The sequence below is a fragment of the Amblyomma maculatum genome, chromosome 10 (genome assembly GCF_055883805.1).
Source record: "Amblyomma maculatum isolate TAMU_Amacu chromosome 10, ASM5588380v1, whole genome shotgun sequence".
In the NCBI taxonomy this organism is placed as follows: domain Eukaryota; kingdom Metazoa; phylum Arthropoda; class Arachnida; order Ixodida; family Ixodidae; genus Amblyomma; species Amblyomma maculatum.
The window spans coordinates 177,738,147-177,754,256 of NC_139353.1; the positions used below are offsets into that span (position 1 = coordinate 177,738,147).

At 49.9% G+C, this 16,110-nt stretch overlaps 1 protein-coding gene across 2 annotated transcripts in view; it reads left to right on the forward strand.

Moving 5' to 3' along the window:
• Positions 1-16,110, forward strand: part of LOC146178008 (cytosol aminopeptidase-like) — a 70,509-nt gene that overhangs the window by 20,841 nt on the left and 33,558 nt on the right. For both annotated transcript variants that reach the window (XM_084580702.1, XM_084580703.1), the window contains exons 6-7: positions 1,352-1,463; positions 15,916-16,059. In XM_084580702.1, the coding sequence (XP_084436828.1) occupies positions 1,352-1,463; positions 15,916-16,059 (256 nt within the window). The remainder of the gene's footprint in view (positions 1-1,351; positions 1,464-15,915; positions 16,060-16,110) is intronic.

The window sequence follows — 16,110 nt, forward strand, 5'->3', positions numbered from 1 at the left end:
CAAACGAAATCCGCATGTGGAAGCATGGGAAATTCATCGACACTGATCTGTTTATGGTGACAGTCTTGAGCTACAGCTCTATACTCACAGTGAGTAGAGCACGATCAGCGATTGCAGTGTCGTCAATCGCAAGCGGGTTGTAATGCATACAACTGTCGATTACGAAGTCAACAATGTGTGGGCAGTGCATGGGTGTATAAGGCTGCGGCCGCGGTTCATATCATTCATAGTACCACAGTGAGAGAGTGTTCACAACATCGAAATTCTACAAATTGTATGCAATGCGCTCTGTCCGGGAAGTTATATGCATTTGTATCATCCTGAAGTTTGTACTGGCTGTTTTCATGTCACTTCACTATGTAGTGGCAGGCTGACACAGCTGACCTTACTGACTTTGCAGCTATAAATCTTACATTATTAATATTGGAGACTAATGCAGGGATTAAAGGAAATGGTTTTAGTTAAGCTGAGAACAACGCAGGGGGGCTATGGAAAGGAAAATAGTTGCTGCAACGTTAAGAGATAGGAAACGCGCAGAGTGGGCCAGGAAAATAACTCAAGTTACTGAAATTCTAGTGCAAATCAAGAAGAAATGGGCAGGACACGTAGTGCGAAGAGAGGACAACCGATGGTCGCTTAGTGTAACAAACTGGATTCCAAAGGAAGGAAAGCGTAGCAGAGGGGGGCAGAAAGTTAGGTGGGCGGATGAGGTTAAGAAGTTCGCAGGGGTCAAGTGGGTGCAACTAGCACAGGACCAGGTTAATTGGAGGAATATGGGAGAGACCTTCATCCGGCAGTGGGTATAGTCTGGCTGATGATGGTGATAATGAAGTGCTTGTTTGACAATATGTGGTTTTTATTATAGTGCATTGTATTATAATGTGACTCCTGCTTGTATTTTTGTCCACTGTAGTAGCCATTCTCTTAGTCCTGTATATGCAGATGTGCATTTACCTGTTGATGTCTTTAAATGTGCATGTTGTTATTGACATCTATAGGACAGTGCTTGTAAATGAATATGTATCTGTCAGTTTCCTTTTGATAGGTGTCAGTACTGCATCTTAATATTTAGCTGTATTATATAATAACTATGTCTAATGTTGCTGTTTAGTTTGTAGCAGTTTCAATCTCAGCAACATTTTAGTGTACACTTCAGTTATCTGCTGCCAGAAAATGGGTTAAGAACCGTCGTTGAGCTGCTTGTGAAGCAGGCTTTCGTTCTTATCCTTGTCTTTATTTTTGTACAGAGATAAATGCTAAATGAATTGAATTGAATTGCAGCATTTGGATGCAAAGCTTTTTCTTTGTTTCATCAATGTGGCTTATTCTCATGCCCTGTCCCTGCTATCAGCTGCGGCGGAAGGGTGCACGCTGGCCCTGCACGTGTTTGAGGAGCTCAAGAAGAAGGATTCACGCAAGCCGCCCGTGACCGTCTCACTTCTGGGAGGCAGCGACCAGGACAAGTGGGTCTCTTGGCTATGCGACTGTTGATCATACTTAGTCGTGTCTCTCCCATGTTTTGTCCCTGTCCCTCTGGTTCTAAAGCTTTAAGCATCTCGGAGAGGGCGCTGCGATCGTCATGGAGGACAGACGTGCTCATATTAGCTCCGTCGTTAATTCCCGCTTTCGCAGTGCTAATTAGTTTGGATCGAGAAGCTTTTAATACCACCGTGTTCGTGAAGGTATCCGCCATCATCCGATACCTGACTTTTATCAAAGGTGCGTCATTTTCGAATTAGCGGACTTCCTGATTCAGCGCCAAGAGGAGACGCTAGGCCGAAGCGAACCCAGGACTCGCTAGGCCTAGCCGGCCGTACTTCAGCCACGACATGGAGGATTCCGCCACCACTTCGGTGCATAACATCCAGATTTCCCCGATGAGCGTACAAGTAGCAGGAGAAGAAATTACCCCCGAGGAATTTCAACGCTCGCCCGGATGGCTGCACATCGGCGGGCACAGGAGCCGACCACGCCTGCAAGGAACGCCGAGTGAGTCTACTTCTCAACCTGATACATTGAGCTCTTCTCAACCTGATACACCGAGCTCCCAGAAAAACCCTAAATTCATCAAGAGCGTTAGGGCCGCAGTTATTCGGGCGGCTCGCATGCCCCCCATGCCAGCCGAAGAAATTAAGATCGTCGTGCGTCCCCGCGGAGGGCTCGATATTTACAAGGCAGGAGCTGCATGCGTCACTACTGCCATCATGGTGGCAGCAGGAATTGAGGTGCCACATCGAGCTGAGGATACAGCGTGTCCCAATGCGCAACAGAACATAATGGTGATCAGCACTCCGAGCGAAGAGCGGGCGGAAAAGTATGCTCGAATTCAAGCTATTAATGTGCAAGGCAACACGTACCAAGTGAGTGCTTATGGAACGGCCGCCCACGACACAGTCAAGGGCGTGATCAGGGGCATATCACTCAAAGACAGCGAAGCTGAAATAATGCAGCAGGTCGTAACCAAGTACAACCCCCTCGCCGCGGGTGCGAAGCGTATCGGAAATACGACGACAGTCATCGTAGTGTTCAATGGTATCAAGGTTCCTAAGTATGTGCGATACGGATCCACGCTGTACCCATGCAGTCTCTACAAGAAGCAAATAGAAGTTTGCAAGGTATGCGGCAAAATCGGTCATAGGCGCGACGTGTGTCCTACACCAAACGCACGTGTGTGCCTTGCATGCGGTGCTTCTAATCCAAGAGAGGGCCACACATGTGTCCCCAAATGCAAGCTCTGCGGTGAGCAACACCCCACCGGGGACCGCGTCTGCAAAGCCAAATACAAAATTCCATATGTCGTGCGGCGACGGAGATGGGAACGCCGTAACGCCGAAGAACAGCAAAAGGAAGCAGTCGAACGCAGTAACGCCGAAGAACACCACAAGCATGCACTCGACTCAAGCTCGTTTCCTCGTCTCGGACGCTCTCACTCGCGCAGTGCTTCCCGTAACGGATCCCGAAGGGCGTCGCGCAGCGCGTCGCGTGACCGTGACTCATCTCACAGGAACAAACGCGACGCTAAGCGTTCGCGCTCCCGTGACAGAATCAGTTGGGCGGACGCAGCAAAGGGCGAAGTTAAAAGCAGCAACGCAAGCTCTAACAGCGCCACTACTGGCCGAAGCACACAGAGCAGCTGGCAGGAATGGACTACCAGCCCCTACTACAAGGAACTCGAACAACTCCGTGTCGCCAACGCGACTCTGTTGGAAACCACGCGCCGGCTTACCCAAGAGCTAGCCGACGTCAAGAAAGAACTACAAGCACAGCGATTTCAGCCAACCATTGGCCCAGCTCAGTCACCCGAGACACTTACACCCTCCGTTATCCCCGAGAACACCGACACGCCATCCCATCAAGGTGGTACACAATCAATGGACATATCACAAGACGAGCCCGAAGGGGAGAAAATCACTGACCCAACCCCCAAGAAACGAGCGCGCACCTCATCACGACAACATAAGGACCTAACCCAATTGGAAACTCAGCTCGAAACCAAAATTGAAGCGCTCACCAACACCTATGCCGACACGGCTGCCGTCACGGACCAACGCCTGGCGCGGCTGGAGGAGCTAATCACCACGTCCTACGGAACCATACAGGAGCGCTTCGACTTCATTGAACAAACCCTCAAGCCCATAGTATGCAGCCCCATCTTTGCTGCGCAATTCGCAAACCACCCATATCTCCAAAAACAGACGCAAGCCTCAACTCCATCACAACCATGTCCCAGCCCCAAGCCACAATAGGATCGCTACCGGGCCTTACGGTCTGGCAGTGGAACTGCCACAGTTACAACAACAAGAGAGCAGTGCTGCAACAACACATCGCCACGGTAACCAAGAAACCTGACATCATTCTGCTGCAAGAAACGGTGACGGCGAACCCAACCCTCGCTGGGTATCGCGCTCACGTTAGCCCAGCGGAGGGACGAGGCGTCTGCACATTCGTCCGCAAAGGGCTCCCGTTCATTGAACATCAGCTCGGACACGGCCGCAGCAGGGTGGAATACACCTTCACCGAAATCATTCCAAGCAAACAACGGAAAAACAGCCTGTTCATAGCTAACATATACAGTAACCCCAAGCACCAAACACAAAAATTCAAGACCCTGCTACACACAGCCAGCACCCAAGCTAAAGGCAACACTTTGCTGATTGGAGGAGACTTCAACGCCTCCCATCGAGCGTGGGGTTACGTGAAAGACACGGCAAAGGGACGGGACCTACTACAGGATACCCTGGACCACGACTGCACCCTGATTACGGATCCCAATCATCCTACCCGAATCGGCAATTCCGTAGCACGAGACACCACACCAGACCTTACATTCATCAAGAACGACCACACTGGCAAAGTAACATGGCGCAACACCGGCGTTGACCTGGGCAGTGACCACTACATCCTCGAAATTACGATTCCCAATCAATTCCGGGGCAACACCATTACACACAAATGGACGGATTGGGACGGTTTCCGTAAGGGACGACCAACCACACCGCAAGACATCACAAACATTGAAACCTGGTCGGCAGAGCTCCGCGATGCAGTGCACTCGGCCACCAAGACCATTGAAACGGACGAGGACATCATAGCTATGGACAGTCGTCTGGCCCATCTCATCGAGGCCAAACGTTCGATACAGGCGCGCTGGAAGCGGCAACGGCTGAATCGCAAATTGAGAAAGAAGGTGGCCGACTTAAACAGGGCCATTCAACATCACTGCAAGGTCCTGTGCCGTCAGCAGTGGAACGAAGTCTGCAACCGAGCTGACGGGCAACTACATCGTGGTTGCACATGGAATCTATTTCGGCACCTCCTAAACGAAACTAAGACCAAGTCACACCAGCGCGATCGCCTGGCCTGCCTCATACACACCGCCACACAACAACGAGGAAAAGACTCCGTTATCAAGGCCCTGGAAGCCAAGTATCTGCCACACACGCCAACGGAAACCCACCCGCCATACGGGGGGCTGCCGAACGCGTGGCTCGACCGAGACATTACCATGTCAGAGGTACGGGCAGCGCTGCACGAGCTCAACGCCCGCTCAGCAGCCGGCCCCGATCTTATTACCAACAAGATGCTACGTAACCTTGACTATGCATCGATCGAGGCCCTAACCCGCTACTATAACGAATGCTGGCGTTAGGGCAAGCTCCCCCGACAGTGGAAAACGGCAAGAACAATCCTAATCCCGAAACCGGGCAAGCCATCGGATATCGGCAACTTGCGTCCCATCTCGCTCACGTCCTGCGTGGGCAAGGTGCTTGAGCACGTGCTTTCCAACCGATGGCAGGAGTACCTGGAAAAGGAAAACCTATATCCGGATACGATGATCGGCTTCAGGCGCAGACTCAGCACACAAGATGCCATGCTACAACTTAAACAAGAAATAATCGACAACAAGACACAAGACAGCAAAGTAATTCTGGGACTTGATTTACAAAGCGCATTCGACAAAGTCAAACACTCAGCCATATTAGCACAAGTATCGAGACTCAACATGGGGGTAGCGAGCTACAATTACATCCAAGACTTCTTGACCAACCGCACGGTGGAACTGCACGCCGGAGACCTTAAGTTCCCCGAACACAAGCTCGGAAGCACGGGTACCCCGCAAGGTTCAGTCATCTCGCCGTTGCTCTTCAACCTTGTCATGATCGGGGTAGCGAGGGCAGTAGAGGGGACCGGCGTCCGGCATACGATCTACGCCGACGACATTACCCTGTGGGCGGCAGGCGGCACCGACGCCAGCATTGAGCAGCAGCTCCAAGAGGCTGTTACTGCCATCGAGCAACACCTTAACGGCACAGGCCTAGTGTGCTCGCCCGCCAAATCCCAGCTGTTCGTCCTCACACCATTACAACGGGGACGGAAACGCGCTCCCCCTCGGGAGTGCGATCACATAAAGATCGTGGCTGCATCGGGGCAGCGCATCCCCGAAGTTCCCAAGATCAGGGTCCTGGGCCTGCTACTAAACAAGAACGGCCGCAACGACGAGACCATCAACAAGATCACCACCAAGGCAATGGACGCTATCCGGCTCATACACCGAGTCTCGACACGATGGGCAGGCATGCGTGAAGACAGTCTTCTGCGCCTCGTCCAGTCGTTCGTGATCAGTCACATCGCCTACGTTGCGGCCTACCTCAACTGGCAGGCCGCTGACCGGACAAAGATAAACACGCTGATCAGACGGGTTTACAAGACGGCGCTGGGATTAATGGGGACCACGAGTACGGCTCGGCTCCTGCAGCTCGGCGTCCATAACACCTTAGAAGAAATAGCCGAGGCGCAGCTCACGGCGCAAATGGAGCGCCTCTCTACCACCAAGACAGGCCGCAGCATACTGACGTCCCTGGGTTACAATCCCCGAGCTCCCAGTCGGCAATCGTGCGATATCAGCGATGAGGCGTGGGCCCACATCCACGTGGACCCCATCCCGAAAAACATGCACCCCGAGTACAACCAAGAACGGCGGCAGGCGCGGGCCAAAGTCCTCGTCGAGCAACACGCCCAGGACCCGCACGCCCGGTTCGTGGACGCTGCGGAATACAAGCGAGAAGGATTCGTGGCAGTGGCCGTCGCGGCGGCTACCGGCATCAAAACAACGGCAGCGAGCGTGCGGTGCACGGACGCCACAGACGCCGAGGAGGTTGCCATCGCTCTGGCGATCTCGGAGGCCGAGTGTCGCACCGTGCTCAGCGACTCGAGGAACGCTGTGCGCAACTTTGCCAAGGGGCGAGTGTGCGCGCCGGCGGCCGCCATCATCAGTAAGCTCCAGCTTCAAGACCGCGGCAACACTATCCGCATCAAGTGGTTCCCGGCGCACGCGGGAGATTGTGCATCCTCACCGAATCACAACGAGACGGCCCATTCGGCGGCGCGAGCGCTTACCTTCCGCGCCCCCGAGAAGGACCGTTCCGAATGGTGGTTCGAAACAAAAGACAGAATGACCAGTTACGAGGAAGTGACAAAATTTTACCGCCTAGCTCGACGGACAATGCCGCCGCCTCACCCGGCACTTAGTCGGGAGGAGGCGGTCATCCTAAGGCAAATGCAAACCGGGTCACTCCTAGCCCCGGCAATGCTACACGTCCTCCACCCAGACATCTACACGAGTGATATGTGCAGTGTATGTCAAGTGGGTCCGGCGGACCAATGGCACATCATGTGGGACTGTGCCAGGTTCCCGACAGAAGCTGCATCCAGGACATACCCGCCGGAACTTCAAGATGCTGTGCAGAATACAGACAAGGACATGCAACTATGGGCCGTCCAGCAGGCTCGGGGTGCGCTCGAAAAGCACAAGCCTCACACCCACCACAAACGGGTCAAATGAGGTAGTGCAGAGTAGGGCTTAACCCCGGGTAGACGCTTGGCCAGCGTCACGACGCGTTAACCCGTCGTTTGCCGGCTCCCTAATAAAGTTATACATACATACATACATACATAAGCATCTCGTTATCACTTGTAAGCATTGCGTTAGTCTGTGGGAATCATTGCGAGAAAAGCTCTTATCCCGTTAGTATTTTAACACGATAGTGTCAAAGGCCCCGCTGTGCTGAAAATTCGGCACTGTCAGTGATGTGAGGGAAAAATTATGAGCCTGGCCCAGGCAGCACGCATGGCTGTGCACTTGTGTGACGTCATGAGGAAATTTGACTTGTAAGCATGAATAAAATTCATTACATAGCCCACGCATGTCCGTACAGCTTGGTGAAAGCGTTTTTTATATGGATATTTATGTTGGGGTGTCTATCACACAACTTGGTAGCTTATGAGTGTATGCTAACAGATATCTGCAAGATAATGGTTTGGTTTGGTTTGTGGGGCCTAAAGTGACAAAGCGACTCAGGCTATAAGAGACACCGTAGTGGAGGGCTCCGGAGTAATTTCAACTACCTGGGGTTCTTTAGCGTGCATTGACACCGCACAGCACACAGGCACCTTGCTTTTTGCCTCCACCGTAAAGCAGCTGCCGCAGCCGGGATTCAGGCCTGCATCCTTGGACGCAGTAGTCGTGTGTTCTAACCTCTGAGTTACCATGACGGGGCTCTGCAAATCAAAGAGCACAAATTAAGAGATTGGTGATTAAGCAAGTTGCAAAATCATGTACACCAATGAAGATCTGCAAGGGGGTCCACAGACGGAACCCATTAATGCTCTCGTGTTTTACCCTTAAATAGTTAAGGATAGTTAAGGCACAGCTTAACTATCTCCTCAACTTTTTTTGTCATGGCATGAAAAAAAACTAGACCATTTGATGGGGCACGGAGGATTTATTTCATGGCTCTGTTTGGCTATACAGTCGAACCTCATTATAACGAAGTAGCATCGGAACCGTAAATTAGTTCGTTATATACGATATTCGTTGTAACAGTAGACATAAATATCGGCTGCAAAGCCACAATTTGGCTTGCGCGAATATTCAAGATATACTGAAATGCATTATTCTTGGCTTCGAACCCACTATAAACGAAGTAATCCTTACCTGTGTCCTTGTGGCATTTCAAACAAAACAGACCGGAATATGGGAGTCGAAATACAACATGACAAAGTTCGTTTGGCAAAACAGATCTGCGTTCATTTATTTGAAGAATGATGTTATCTTCGTCTGGTGGCTTTTCACAGCATTCCGCAGAATGAAGTTTTCCACGACGTCCACGCACGTGAGGGCCTTTTCCATTTCAGCAGTTTTGGCCATAGGGAGCTTTTCCAAATAGCCTCTCAGCCTCCTGGCCATGTCTGTGGCGTCCGCACTGTTTATCGGTGGCTCATCCCGTTCGCCTTCGTCACTTTCGCTATCGCTGCTGCTGTTATCCTCAGGCAACACGACACGATCCACAATTTCCTGATCCGTCAGCTCCGGCGCCACGGCCAAGTTCTCGTCGGCCGAAACAAAATCTTCAAATGCGATGCCTGGGAGTGCCAGTCGATCCCAAGTTCGTTCCACCTCTACCAGGTTTTCGGGCTGAACTTCGTCTTCGACGGTAGGCAAAACAAAACCGGCATTCGCGAAACAGTTCCTTATTGTGGACTGCGTCACCTCATTCCATGATCCATACAACATTTCGAGCGTCGTCTTGATGTTTATGGTTGTTGACTTGCGTTGATCAATATCGAAGACCAGCCGCATCACCAAACGCTTCCGGTAATTGCACTTGAGTGAACGGATGATGCCCTTGTCCAACGGCTGCAAAGCTGAAGTTGCGTTTGGTGGCAGAAACACCAAGCGAACTGCCTTCAGCACGACAGAGACTTTGTGTGCTGAACAGTTGTCCAATAGCAAAAGGACCTTCCTCTGCTGCCTCTCCATGTCCTCGTCGAAAGCTCTGAGCCAGTCTTCGAAAAATTTGGCTGTCATCCATGCTTTCTTGTTAGAAACATATTCAACTTGCAAATTCCGGACGTCTTTCAGGCACCTCGGACGTGCAGACTTGCCGATGACAGTGAGCCGTCTTTTGTCTGAGCCGTCCATGTTCACGGCAACGACAACCGTCACCCGGTCTTTATTCTTTTTGCCTCCATGGCAGGTTTCATTCTTGACTGCCAGCGACCGCTCTGGCAACAACTTGAAGAACACGCCGGTTTCGTCCACGTTATATACGTTGCGCTCGTCGTATTCCTGGAGCAAAGGTCGAAAGTTCTCCAGCCACTTATCACACGACTCCGCGTCAACAGCAGAACCTTCGCCAGACAAAGTGTGGCATGCGATCTCGTGCCTATCTTTGAAGCGTTGTAGCCAACCGCTACTTGCACGAAAATCATCATGTCCCAGTACGCAGGCCAGGCTATTGGCCTTCGCTTGAAGGAGTGATCCTGAGACCGGCAAGTTTCGCGCCCTTACATCCTTAAACCACGAAAACAAAGCCGCTTCCACATCCGGGTAAAGGCAAGGCCTAACTCTTTTGCGGTCAGCTTTGATGGCGTCCTCGGTGTTGCCCTCAATTTTCTTTCTTGCGGCCAAAATGGTGGACAACGTACTTGGTGGAACGTTGAATTCCGATGCAATATCCTTTTTCTTGCGGCCGCTATCCACAGCTCTCAATATCTGCAGCTTCGTCTCGAGCGAGATCGCCTTCCTCTTCGTTGCCATTTCGGCCGCTGCACGAGGAAAGAGTGGGGTGGAGTCACGCGGGCTCGCCACCGCCGTCACCGTCTCGCAGTTGCCGTGGTTGCCAGTGTTGCTGCCCTTGCTTTCACCGCTGGGCAAGTGGCGCCACCCTTCGGCCTTTTGTCGTCGCGCGAGCTTGCAGTTTTTGCCCTCAGTTCATAGGTGGCGCGACCAGCCAAATGCGCATTTTTGTGCTAGACGGCTGAACTTCCAACTTTTTCAAACGTTAAAAAAAAAAAACGAAAAGTGCTGTTGAGAATTGACTTTCAGTATTTATTTTGCTTCTTTTATGCTACATTTAGAGTTTTGAGCCTCGAGTAGACCAAATATTTCTTCGTTACAACCGATATCGCGGCGGACCTGACGTTTTCGGTTTCGTTATAGAAGAATAAATGTCGTAAAAATAAAGCGTGGCCAACCAAATTTCGTATTTGGTTCGCTATAACCGATATTTCGCTATATCTGTGTTCGTTATAACGAGGTTCGACTGTACTTACATTTTTTCTGGCAACTAGAGAAGCTCTATCGGCAGACCAGAGAGATTTAAAACAAGTTTGTAGAGCCAGTTTTAGTGGCTTAGCACGTCAACCAGCATAAGCTGATAGCTACGCGCTTTGCTCTACTGCCTTACCAGGTCTGGCTGCTACCCATGTCTCTTCTGCGGTTCTTTCCTCTTTGAAGTGTAGGAGAGAGGCGTGCCCTTGCACCTGGTTCTGGTGCCCTCCCTTTCTGACATGGTTGCACTCCCTTTCTCTCGTTCTCATTCCTAAAGCTCAATCCCGCTCGTGTGTCACTCGCAAGCTGGTGCCCTCTCTCTTTAGCTCCAGAGTGAAAAAGCAGCAGATGTACGGTTGAACAACCATCTCGGTCCAGGCAGTATGAACTAGTGGCCCAATATTGGTACTGTGCTGGCTAAGTTCGGCTCTATGTAGGACCAGTCCATTGCCGATACAGTACTAATATTGGGCAGATGGTTTGTGCCGCGTAGGTGGTTACGGGTTGGTAGATGCACGTTTTCAAAACCACAGCTGCAACTTACTGCTGCTCTTTTATGGCCCACAAACCAGGCTGGCCATGCAGCCGCAGTTATGAAGACACCAGGGGACGCACAGAAGAAGGGGAAGGCTGCATGAGCATTTTAGGGGGTGTGTCATTGTCTCAGTGAAAGCAACAGGCTTATCCTGAAAGGCGGCAGGTCTCAAGTGTTGTTTAGAATTTTGGTTGGCGACAGGTTGGTTGTCAACTGTTGGTTGCACTTTTCATTGCCACCCGGCAATGAAAAGGGATGCAACTGCATGTGCCTTGCGTGCTGGCATACTCTGACTGTAGTTGGACTGTTGTACCATATTGAAATAGGAGGACTTCTCTGTTTGACTGCTGAATTTCTTTCTTTGAGGGCGCTATTTTGCGATGACGCAGCTTTGCACGTATCATTATCACGGTGCACAGACGACAAGACGTCCAGGGTGTCTAGCAACCAAGAAAACCGGAAATTATCAGGGAAATCTTATGCACTGGGAAAAATAAGTTAAATGCCAAAGAAATCAGTAAAAATTATGCCAAGTCAGGGAAAATGGCATGGTACATTCTGCAGTGCATTTTCATTTTACGCTAGTGCGCAGCAAATAGGTTATTCATGCAGATTTGTTTTTTTTTTTGTTTTGTGCTCTCTTTGACGCCAGCGCATGACTGAGCAGCCACAATAGAAGACTCAGTACGCACGTGCGGTGGGTTCTCAATAAAATATGTGGAAACGCAGCATGACAGTAGTATGCAACAAGAAGCAGCAATAACCACGGCAGCGGCGTCCAGCGCAAAAGCAGTTGGCGAGCTGTGCTGCTAAACGCGGATGCGCAGCCATATTGAGGCTGTTTGTGGGGTGGGTGGCTCACGTGCTGTGAGGCTGGCATCAGTGCGCTTTTAATTTTCAATAAGCTTTTACGTTTAAAATGGTCATTAGCACTAATTACAGCCTCTTTACTATTGTAAATTGCAGAATATGATTAATAAATAGCTTGTCGTTGTGAATTATTCATCTTCGCTCATTATCATCAGCAGCTACGTTTTTGAGCCTCTTTACTCATCAGGGGATTTTGAAAATAGTGGTTTGCTTAACACATGTGGTTCACCCTCAGACTGAAGTGCTCAAAGTGTCAAAAATGAAGTTTAAAGCGATGTTTGCTGTGGAAGACAGAATGAGAGAGAGTGAACAAGAGATGAAATTAGAAAAACTAGTACCGGCGCTATTTTCGAATAGGAAAATGCGACTCTTGCATACCCTCAGTGCACAGTATGCTTCTTACACAATGCGTATATCTTTCATTTGCAATTGACCTCTCAGTGCAAGGGTGGTTTTTTTTCACTGTGTTCATGTAATTTGTGTTAAAGGGACTGATCACTAGAATTTAGGCATCTAATCTTTTTGGATAAAATGTCTAAGGTGGTGGATCCCAAAAGCTTTCTTTTTTTAGAAACACCATAGAAAAAGTTTCCCAAGAATGTTTTGTCACTGCGTGTACCCGCTTTCATATTTTTATACAAGGGACGTTCCAAAGGTAAGTTTCGCGGTTTGTTTTCACACAAACTTTATTGCCAAAAAAAATACAGTTGAACCCCTCTATATCGAAAGCCCTCAAGAACGAAATTCTCGCGACAACGAAAAATTCTGGCGCCCCCGGCGAGCTCCCATAGAGTTCAATGCATTTGTCCCCTCTCAACAGCGAAGGGTTTTTAAAAAGCAGTCCCGCATTAACGAAAGTTTGAGGTAGTGATCTGCAACATTTTTTCGGCACATCAGCCAGTCGGGAACATAGAATGGGCGAAACTGCAGCAGCACACTCATTCGACAAGTCGAGCCCGTTCATTTCACCTGCCAACAAGCTCCGGCGCAGCCATTTTTGTTTACTTTCGGTTGGTTAGGTAATGATGATGATAGCAAAGCATTTTTTTTTTTTTTTTTGCCCGCTGAAAGCGGCTTTTTGCTAGCCTGTCTGTTGGCCACTACGCATGTATGTGACGTTTCACGCCACGTGACTACACCGCCGGCCAACCGGGGAAGAGCAAGGAACCTCCTTTTTTTTTCTTTTCGCTAGTGCGCCGACCACGCGACCATGCTATCTCGCCGATCTCGCCATCCGCCTTGTGCCGCTCGCGACTTGCCTGTGTACAGTGTTTTTTGTTGTTTTTTTTTACTGTCAGAAACATGCCGCCTCCTGTAAAGAAGCGCAAGTTTTTGACGCTGCAGGAAAAGGCTGCAATTATCGCCGAAGCTGAAAAAGGCAGGAAGAAGACTGATATTGTGAAGGAGTTCGGTATCCCGTGCAGCTCGCTTTCTACGATTCTGAAATCAAGGAATGGCATCATGGCGGCACTCCAGAACGGCGCGCGCGCTCAGAACAAGACTTTGGCAGCGCCGGGCTACGAAGACGTGGACAAAGCCGTATTTCAGTGGTTCCTGGACAAGAGAGCGAACAAGGTGCCTTTGTCCGGAAGCCTCCTGCAGCAAAAGGCGATTGACTACGCGTGCATTCTGGGGCACGACAACTTTAAGGCGAGTGCCGGATGGCTAAGTCGATTTCAAGCGCGGCACTGCATCGTCGCTAAAGTGTTGTCGGGGGAGTGTGCGAGCGTAGACGCTGAAGCAGCATCTTCCTGGATGGAGAAAAGTTACGAAGGCATAATGGATGAGTACGAGCCCTCCAAAATTTATAATGCGGACGAAACGGGCTTCTTCTATGAAATGTTGCCTTCAAAAACGCTAGACCTGAAAGGAAAAAAATGCCATGGCGGCAAGCTGAGCAAAAAGCGGGTCACCATTCTTTTATGCTTAAACATGGATGGATCTGACAAGCGTCCGCTCCTCGTGATCGGCCGGAGCAAGACTCCACGGTGTTTTAAACGTAACCGAAAGCTTCCGGTCCAGTACACTGCAAACCAAAAAGCGTGGATGACGCGCGCAATATTCACAAGCTGGCTGGAAGCCTTTGATACGGACATGCGAAAGCAGGGCAGATCTGTCTGCCTTTTTTTGGACAACTGCAGTGCGCACCACATTGAAGACGTTGCCCTGACGAGCATCCGCTTGATTTTTTTCCCCGCGAACTGCACATCCGTTATCCAGCCTCTTGATCAGGGGGTTATGAAAAGTGTGAAGTCTGCGTACCGAAGAAGGCTCATACAGCGGATGTTGCTAAACATCGAAATGAAGCGACCGACAGAAATTGACCTCTTCATGGCGCTGGAGATGCTTGCCGGCGCGTGGATTGCTACTTCGGCCACGCTTGTCCAGAACTGCTTCAGGCACGCCGGTTTCGCAGCTGGTCAGCACGCCTTGGCAGAACCGGAAGCTGCAAGCGGTGACGATCTGCAGCCACTAACCGAAGCATGGAACGCGCTTCGCAGTGTAGATACAATGGTGCCAGAGGCTGTTGAACTGGAGGACTTTTTGTGTGCGGATGCCGACTTGATCGTGCACGAGGAATTCAGCGACGATGCTATTATCGACAGTGTGCGCAAAGGAAATGAGGCGAGTGACGACGAAGATAGCGAAAACCAAGCACAAGGTAAGCAAGTAAGCTCGCGTGATGTGCTTGATGCATTCGATGTGATCCGGACTTTTCTCGGCGACCACGACGACGACGAAGCTATGCATAGCTTATCAAGCTGCGAAGCCAGAGTCGTCAAGCTCCTGCACAGCAATGTCAAGCAGAGCAACATAAGCGACTTTTTTAATTAAATCTTGGTTCTGGAAGGTAATGGGTGTGCTTATTTGTCCATTTTCGCGACAGCGAAATTCTCGCGACAGCGAAAAGGTTTTCCTTCCCCGGCGGTTTCGTTATTGCGGGGTTCGACTGTACACCGTAGCATCATGAAATTTATACCTCGCGCTATTTTTCGACATTGTCCCCACTGACATTGAGACGTTCGTCATAGCGTACAATGGGTTTGAAGAATCCACTCTGGTAGAAGTCGGTGCCCTGTGACGCACGGAATTGTTGTACAGTCTGCTCAGACCAACTGATCCATTGTTTCCTGTCTGAAGCGATGAATCTGATCTTATGTGAGCCTTGCTGTGTGCAACTTTGGTGTATCATTTCAGGGCACCAACTTTTACCAGAGTGGCTTCTGCAAACTCATTGCATACTATGACAAATGTCTGAATGTCGGCAATAGGTATCTCGAAAAATAGTGCAAGGTGCACATTTCAAGATTCTGTGGTGCATTTTTGGGAGCAATAAAGTTTCCGTGCAAAAATAAATGACAAAACTTACTTTCAGAACGTCTCTCGTATTTCAACGCCGTAAATCATGAGCTGGGACCATGATACGTTCAGGCATAAAAAAAAAACGCGGTGTTATGAAAACTAGTATAAATGTCATCCACATGACAGTAATTTTATCCTTTTAGTGTAGAGTAGCATCCATTTCAGTTTCCACTCTAATGGCTGTCATGGTACATAAACTTACACTTAGTGATCATGGCAACTGCTTTGTCCCAGAAATTCAAAACACTGTGGGCCTATATACACTCACGAACAACTTTTTATGGCTTTGTCCAATGACAGAGATGTGGCTTTGTTATCTTTGAAACAAACTTCAGGCAGGACAAAAAGTTTTTCTGGTCCGTTTAAGTTCATCGTGAAGTGTGTCCGCCTTATTGCACATTTAAATTCCACTGCTTGCAAAAACAGTAAAAAAAAAATAACCGACCAAATGCTTTTATAATGTCTTATCAATGTTGTCAACATGTTATTGACATGTTGTGCCTCTGCCCTTCTGTCTGTCCTCTGCTTGTGCCAGGTGGGCTCGGGGAGTGGAGAAGTCGGTGGCCCAGAACCTGGCCAGACGCCTGGCTGAAACACCGGCCAACCTGATGACCCCGACCCGCTTCGCCCAGGAGGCTACCGACGTCCTTGAGAAGAGGGGCGTTAAGGTCATAGCTAGGTGGGTCATTGCACCTTTCACTGCAACACATGCTGCCTGTACACTACTGCA